The 9,276-nt window shown below is 27.2% G+C and overlaps 1 protein-coding gene across 1 annotated transcript; it reads right to left on the bottom strand.

Moving 5' to 3' along the window:
- Window positions 1-2,560: 2,560 nt before the first annotated feature.
- On the bottom strand, window positions 2,561-3,065 carry LOC100244820 (basic blue protein). Its single transcript, XM_002266886.5, has 2 exons — window positions 2,882-3,065; window positions 2,561-2,763 (listed from the first exon to the last, which is right to left on the bottom strand). The coding sequence occupies exons 1-2, from the start codon at window positions 3,063-3,065 to the stop codon at window positions 2,561-2,563; spliced, it is 387 nt and encodes a 128-aa protein (XP_002266922.1).
- Window positions 3,066-9,276: the final 6,211 nt, after the last annotated feature.

Genomic DNA, 9,276 nt, shown 5'->3' on the forward strand with positions numbered 1-9,276 from the left:
TACATCCAAAATTGATTTTTTTAAATAATTATTTCCACATAAAGTTTAATTAACACTTTTATCTTTATTTCATTACTTATACTAGTAAAAGATATTTTGTAACGACCTACTCCCTCTCATATAGATAACATTCACTTTGGGCTTAATGAGCAATCGTGACTTTCAAACATTACTAAATGATCAAGAACACACACACACACATATATATATATATATATATTTATCTAATGTAAGATATCATAGTCACGCCTCCCTTTGCCCCCATCTTATTGACACAACATTGTCGTTGTGTCCCATAAGATTATCATTTTAAACAGACAAACATTTCTTATAAGGTCAAACAAAAAGAGACTCAAGTTGGAGTTGGGAATCACCATTTGTAATGATTTGTTTTCTTCCATATATATGTTGTCTGTTTTGATTACTATATGATCAAGAACACTTTGGGCTTAACAAAAAGAGACTTTCAAACATTACTATATGATCAAGAACACACACACACACACACACACACACACACACACACACACACACACATATATATATATATATATATATATATATATATATATATATATATATATATATATATATATATATTTATCTAATGTAAGATATCATAGTCACGCCTCCCTTTGCCCCCATCTTATTGACACAACATTGTCGTTGTGTCCCATAAGATTATCATTTTAAACAGACAAACATTTCTTATAAGGTCAAACAAAAAGAGACTCAAGTTGGAGTTGGGAATCACCATTTGTAATGATTTGTTTTCTTCCATATATATGTTGTCTGTTTTGAATATAAGGATCTCTTGCACATGGGCGTGTGTATATATATATATATCCAACTTATCTAACATATCCTAATCATCTTAGACATGATGTGCTTTAAAAAATTACAAGATTAGATAGACAAATATATAATTTTTCTTACTTATATGCAATTTTTAACCTCCCATATCCTTTTCCTTAATTACACATGTATAAAATAAAGCATTATTATTTCCAATGTTTTCGAAAACTACTCTATCTTACTTCTATCATATCATAGGCAAATGACAGATCGGCCAGGGCTGGTTTCATGAACCATCCAAAATTTTACAATATATAGGTCAATGATAGATGGGCCATAACTGGATTCACGTGCAGCCAAACATCTCCAACCCAACTCCAGCAAGTCTCAAATAGCATGAGACGACAAAGTCATTCGGTGGATGTCCTTTTGTTTATGTTTTAGCAAGAATCCCACCTAACCTTGCCCTTATAATTTTGAAATGAAATCACATGGTTGTTGTGAGTCTCCAGGTGAATCCAAATATTCAATCATCTGTTTGGTAGATAGTCATTGGTCATTCTCCCAATGATTAACCATAAATTAATTCGATTTTGTCTTATTCCCATATGGAATTTTGTTGTCACTTGCTGCTAATTGACATAATTTATGACAAGGAATCTAGTAAAACTTCTTTTAGTTAATTGAAGAATAATGCCTTGAAGATGCAAAAGTCCAAAGGTTTCTTAATCCCTGTTAATTATCATGTTTTTGGGCCTGAATGTGCTGCACACAATTATGAATTTCATTTAGCATATCTTACAACATGTTTCATAGATTTTTTACTTTTCAAAAATAAAAAACGAGAGATATAAAATTATTTTAAAATATAATTTTGATATTTTTATTTTACATATAAAAGATGAATAATGTTAGAGCTGAATAGAGAAATATATTAATTCACCTCAACAACTTAGGTCTTGTTTGAGAATATTTTTAAAAATACTTTTCAAAAATACTTTTCAAAAATAGTTTTTAAGAATAAGTTTAAAAAATAATTGTCTAATGTTTTCTAAAATAAAAATCTATTTGAAAATTTGAAGTATGTTTTATGTATCTTTAAATATTTTTTAAAAATAATTTTTATCTATAATATTTTATTTTCAATCATTCTTCGTATTTATATAATTATTTTTTTAAATAGTTCCTAGAAAACAACTGAAAATAATTAAAATATATTATCATAGAACACTTGTTTTTACAACAAATTTTCAAAAAATTATTTTTGGTGAAACGTTATCAAAAGTCAGAAAAAATGATTCCTAAATAAGTTCTTATATTTTATTTCCTTTTATTTCATTATTTTTTTTTAATACATATATATTATATTAAGAGTGTATTTTACTGTTATTTTAGAAAGTAGTGTTTTTAACATTTCTAAGATTCAAAAGATAAAAAATTTTAAATGTTAAAAAGATTAGAAAAATTTTCTAAAATTACTGTCAAATATATTTTAAGTTATATTCTCGTGATCTAATAAAAGTCAAACTATATTTAATTTATTTTTCCTTTGCCAATACTAATTTAGAAGGCCTTGGGCAAAAAATAGATAATTGCACCAAACAAGAAGTACTGCAATACAAACACCGTTGACATGATCGAAATTAACAAATCAAATAACAAGACAAGCGGCTAGTGGAATAATTTCCTTATTTCAAGAACTCCTCCATTGTTAATATCAAGAACTCCTCCATTGTTAATACCATCTTCACTTGGGAAGATGGTATTAGGAAGCATTAACTCTAATCTTCAAGCCCATATCACAGTGGCCAGGCACACCACAAATGAAGTAGTTATGACCCTTCAACAGCTTAACTGCATCATTTCCAGTGGAGTAAATCTTGGAGCTTGGAGAGGCAGTGCTGCAGCCATTGTAGCCATCCTCATCAATAGCAACAACATTGTGAAATGACGGATTATACTTGAAAACTGTTTCATAAAGATAGAATAAAAAGACACAGAAAAGAGTTGGTACTTGCAAAGAAATCAACATATTAATGCTTAAATATAAAGAGTATAAGTCGGATGTTTTAATTGGTGATGTTACCTAGTTTATCTCCAGCCTTGAATTTTTTCCCACTTGCCCAATTGTTTATATTGAAAGTCCAGCCTGAAGAATCGCCAACCATGAAGGTAGTTGCCTGAGAGGCCTTGACATGAAGCAGCACAAAAACAAGAATGGTAGTAAGAGCTATAGCATGGTTTGCACTGCATCTTCCCTGAAGAGCCATTTTACAAGTAGTGAAGGTTTGGGGAAAGAGAGTGGGAGATTCCTGCCAAGTATTGTAGCAAAGAGATGCCTCTTTAGATGCTTTTATAGAGGATTTTCTATTAACAGTCTGTCTCTCTCCCTTTTTTTTAAAAATAAATAAATAAATAAATTTCTATATCATTACTATCATTCATAATTTATTTTTTTTTCATCTTTTACTTCTAAGAAATTTTATGTCATTAATCTCATCAATGGTAGTTCCACTTGAAAGAAGCGCTACACAAGACCTTCTTTATTTATTTATTTTTCATTTGATACTTTCTAGTCTTTAGTGATTGATTGCATGTAGGAAAATTTGATTTTCAATTCAAGGTCAATTTTTGTGAATAGTTATACCAATTCTCTTTTAGAACTAATATTTGTAAAAAGGAAAATGATCACTGTAAAATAATTTTAGATTTATAGCAACTAAAATAATATTTTCAAAGTCATGATAATTTATAAAATATCAATTGAATGTAGTTATATCTTTTGAAAAAAATAGTTTGATGTAAAATTTAAATTTAAATTTTTTTTTTTAAAAAAAAACAACTTCAAAATTTAGAATTTAAATTTAAATATATGTGATGTGAAAAACCAAAATTTCAAAATTATTATACTAGCATTTAGGGATGTAAATTAGGTTAGTTCGAAGGCCTTTTTTGGTAAAATATGAATCAAACCGATATAGTCATTTTCATATATGATAAAATCTTAATCGAACAAACCAAATCAAGTCTTTTGAGGTCAGTCTAGTCCAACTTTCGTGGATCGGTTTCAACCTACTTTAATGACTTTTTAGTCCTCGACCTAGTTGTAAATTTGTTTTTATTTTGAACCCAAAGCCCATTAGTTTGAGTTTACATTAGGCTCTAAGTTTAATTTGTATTAAAAATTAATTGAAACCAACTTGAATTTAATGTTAAAAATATATTAAATGCATTTAAAATTAATTCGGCCATAATATAAAAACAATGAATTAAATCTAATATAAAAAAGAAAAAAAAAACTTATCAAATATCAAACAATTATATATGAGTTTTAAAACATCAATTTGGTTTGGTTTTTATTGGTTAGGAGATTAAAAAAATAAAAAACCAAACCAATTAGGTCGATTTTTAAAATTCTCAAAACGAACTGACATTTTTTATTATTGAAAACCAAACCAATATAATTGGTTTTGGTTGATTTGGATCAGTTTGTCGATTTTTTTGGTTCTGCTTACGCCCCTACCCACATGCACACAAGGTGTAAATGAGGAAGACATTTTCCTAGCTTGCTTAAATAAATTAAAACTAATGAAGGACAAATTGATCACTTTGGGTAATGATCTTCAGTACTAAGCATGCAAAGTTAATTTTACTCACCTCCTATCATGATTTAACTAAACACACTTAATCTTCATTGGTTTAAAATTTCACCAAATACCTCATTTATTTGAACTAAGAGAGGAGATGAGCAAAAATAACGAGTGAAGGAGGAGATGAGTAAAAATAACAAATAAAAAGATAGGAAAAGTATTGAATGAAATTTCAAAAATGTATTAGTCAATATCTCAATGGAGATGAAAGAGAGTTAAATGAAATAAACCCTACAATATTTTATGTGAATTGATATTTTATGAATTAATATATTATTCATATAGCATTTGGAAAGAGTATTTAAAATATGTATAAAATAAACTATTTTTAGACTTGGTTTTTTTTTTCTTTTTAATAAAGTAGTCAAATTAAATTTAGTACTTATAATATCAAAACACTTTAGATCTTCATTGATCAATTCAATATTTACAAATTTTGAATACCTAGTGGATATATGTTTGAGTTTTATTGATTTGAAATTTTATTAAATGCATCCCCTATTTTGAGTGAGAGGGGAGTTCAGTGAAAATAACAATAACAAGTACAAAGGATAGAGAATGTATTTGATGAAATTTTAAAGCCAAGTATATTTAGCCAAGATTTCTAGGAAAGGGAATAGAATTAATCTTATAATATCTTATCTTAATTGATATTTTTTTGAATTAATATATTATTCATATGATTTTGAAAAGAATATTTAAAATATGCTTTACAAAAAACTTTATTCATGGCTAGGTGGAGTGGATACATGAATCAAGTATCCCATTTCTTCCCACTTCAAGTTTGGAAGTTTGGAATGATCAATAGCACTCTCAATGCACCATCTTCTTTTTTGGATTAATGATTCCATTACTTATAATGTTTTTTTCTTTTAAAATAGAAAGTAGCTAGCAATTAAAAAATAATAATAATAATAATTTGTCTTACCCTCCCTCATGATTTGACTAAATATATTTGATTCCATTAGTTTGAAATTTTATCAAATACCTCCCTTATTTTGAGTGAGAAAGGAGATAAGTGAAAATATTAAATACAAAGAATAGGAAAAGTATATATTTGAATAAATTTTTAAATCAATGGAGATTCGATATATTTAGTCAAAACTTTAAAAGAGGTAAATGAAATTAATCAAATATTATATGACCTATGAATAATTAAAACAAATAGATAGTTTAAAAAAATCATGTTGACATTGATCCTGTTGTCGTAAATGGATTTCAAATATTGACATTGATCTTTTACTAAAAAAAATTAGAAAAAATCTTAAAGGAATTATGGTAAGATATTTTAAGCTAATCCTAATGACCGAACGTTATGCTAAAAGCAAAATATGTGTGAGATTTTGATACTCATATGCATTCGATGATATCCATCCAAATTTAAAAAATCCAAATTTGAAGAAGTAAGTTGGATAGAAGGTAGAAACATTTAAGCAAAATATTTCAAGTTCTACTCAAACACTAATTTTTTATATTTTATATTATGGTTCATAATGGTCTCAAAATAAGATAAATTACATATGATGACAAACGGCTAATCCATGCATCAACTGCCCTCAAGATGTCTTAACAATAATAAAATAAACATAATATTGTTATATTATAGGAAAACAAATGATATCTAGTTCGTGATTGTAATGTGCTTCAAAAATCCCTTCCAAAGAAAACGAAGTTAATACTGTAAGTGTCAAAATGAATATTGTAACAAAGAAAACAAATAAATGAAGATAAAATTGCACACACATGTGCAATAATTACATTCAATGGAGCACCTAATTCAAAAAACTTAAAATTAGCTAATGAGATGTTTTAATATAATATGAGGAGCTATGAATTTTAAATTGAACTTCAAACACAGATTGGTTTTGAAATCCAATTGGACTTAAAATTATAAGAGGAATATGACTATGTATAAAATATCCTATATAAAAAAAAATTAAAGAGATACTACGTAAGCAAACCTAGTATTTCCAAGACAAAGAAACTCAGAAATAAACTCAACTTCTTTTTAATTTAAAAAATTCCTTATTTAAATTGGAAAAATGGGTCTCATAAGTTCTAGAAGAAGATTAATCAATAGTGTAACTAATAGTAAGACCTAATAATTTTCCAATAAAATGTTTATTAAACCGTTAGATCATGTTTGGTTGACCGAATATAGCATGTGATAAAATAAGAGATAAAATATTATATTTTATTTCATGTTTAAGTTATCTTATTATTTATTTTATCCTATGTTCAACCAAATATGGAATAGGATAAGTGATAGGATATACTATCCACTATCTTTTTGTTTATCCCTTTTACATGAGATATGTTAATCTCATGCTAAATATAAGATATGCATATCTCATTTATCATAATTTTTTATATTATAAATTAAAGTTATAGTTAAAAAATAATTTTTTTTTTTTATGAACTAACATTAATATATAATTATAAATTATTTTTATATATTGAATAACATAATATAAAAAAAAATTATAAAGTTTAAATATTTTAATCATGAATATTGTTAAATATAAAAGAAATTTAATTTTTTAAATAGAAAATATTGGAATGAAATATTATTTTTATTTTAAACTTTGAAAATAATATATACTTCATATTATTATTTTTAGTCATTTCATAAATTAAATATAAACATATTATAATACAAATATTTTATTAAATATGTTACCTTATAATATCATGTTCATAGGATATGTATATCCTAAAAAGATATGTATTTCCTATCCAATGAGATATGATATCCTTAGATATACATATTCTATCCCATCAATCAAATGTAGTCTTAGTCTTTAGTAAATAACCTAAGAAGAATTCTTATTAGCAAAATAGAAATCACAAGAAAATAGGAATAAAAATATAGCCATATTAATTTTCTACTTCAATAACACAATAACTTAATACGGTAGCATGAGCACTATTACTATGGGATTGCTTAATGAAACATGCTAAAACCCATTAATATTGATTTTTAATTAGTTTTTTATTAAGTGCATCCGCATATGGATTGTAGTATTTCAATACAAAGCTATGACAATTAATACCCAAGTAAACTCGATTTCCCTTTCTTGCTATCATCCTTTGCATTATCTAGTGTTGTTATACAACTAAGAAAGACAAAACAAATCCTCCATGAATCTTTAAGAGATCACACATATGCAGGGATTGCTATCTTGTAATCTACATTTGCAAACTTTTATTTGAAAAGGTGCAAAATAGTTGCCATTTTACCATGTAGAACATGTGACACATGCATCTCCCCCTTCTTGGTCAGAGTTTTAAACTGACTACACCAAAATGGAAGTCCCTTTAATGGGTGATTCCATTCAACATCAGTATTTTCCCAGAAAAGTTACTATATGGACATTATTAACAAGAATTACACTTAAAAGAAGGGTTTGAGCATGAAAATGAGGAATTCCATTTTCTAAGTAGATAAATACACTAAGAAAACAATGCATGTAAAGGAAAATTTTCAACTCATTGGAAGCTGCATAAAATTTCTTCCTTTTAGTCTCCCACCTAATAACTAAAGACAACCAATGTGTTTCTAAGGCAATTAGCCATGCAATTTAACTACTTGAAGCCCTCAACTGTTTTCTCCTCCTATTAGTTGAAATAAAGAAGTAAGAATAAAATAAAATAAATGAAAATTTCTTTGAGCTCAAGCTTACTTCATCTCCAAACTGATTTTTTTTTTTTTGTCCTAATAAACTGAGGAACCTACTAAGGCTAAGGCCAAGGTCAAGCGGCCTTAAGATTATCCATTGAGATAAATTCAAAGAATCAAACAAAAAGTTTCATATATACATGAATTTGCATTTAATTCAGCAATAAATCCAATACACAGCATATGTAAGAGTTTCAATGTTGATTTTTTATTTCTTTTAAAAAAAGATGGCCCAAACTTGGTTGCCTATTTGCAGCATCTATAGCATGTATCCAATGGTTCCAAAGTTCCAACAGAGATATTCACCTTTGAAGAATCCATATTGTTGCCATCATAGTCTCATGCAAACAACATTCAACCATATTGTCAACAGCAAACATTAATAGAATGGGAACCGATAAGAAATTTCATCTAGCAAACAAGAAATTTTGTTGTCCCATTTTGAGCAGCAAACATTCAAAATTAGATCCATTAATTGGAATATAAGAAATTTTATTGTCTTATGATTTGTGAATAAGAATGTATCAGATAATGTTTTTAAAGTATTTTTATTTTTATTTTTTTGAAAAATCACTTATTAAATGTTTTTTAAAAAAAATAATATAAGTGATTTTTTAACTTTTTAAAAGTGTTTTTTTTTATAAAAAAAAAAATTATCAAACACTTAGAGTGTGTTTGGATTGCATATTTTTTATTTAGATTTTTTTTAGTTACATAAAATTGATCCTTTTAATTCTAAATTTGCATGTGGATATGTTTTGATTATATTTTTGCACTAAATTATCTTTGATTTATATAATGCATGTGATCATTTTTTTTTACTGGATGCATTGAATTTTTTTGGTGAGGTTATTGGCAAGGCAAAGGCGTAGAGGAAGCATCATAGAAAGCCATCTGCAGGATATTTTTCTTAAGGCATTAATTGGGCACTTATATCCATTTCTAGTGTGTGTCACAGCATCACGCGACTACCATGCTTTGGCTCCATAAGGCTCCAAGAGGTAGACACATGCGTTTTGGATGGGTACCAGGCAGGCATTTAGGATGAGCAGGGTGATATCACAGGGGAATCATCTTTTTGGGTTCTGGAGTATTCTAGGAGATTCGGGAGGAAAGTACAAGAGGAGATGATGTGTTTTCATCATGTACGTC

Source organism: Vitis vinifera, chromosome 7 (genome assembly GCF_030704535.1).
Source record: "Vitis vinifera cultivar Pinot Noir 40024 chromosome 7, ASM3070453v1".
NCBI classification, from domain to species: Eukaryota; Viridiplantae; Streptophyta; class Magnoliopsida; order Vitales; family Vitaceae; genus Vitis; species Vitis vinifera.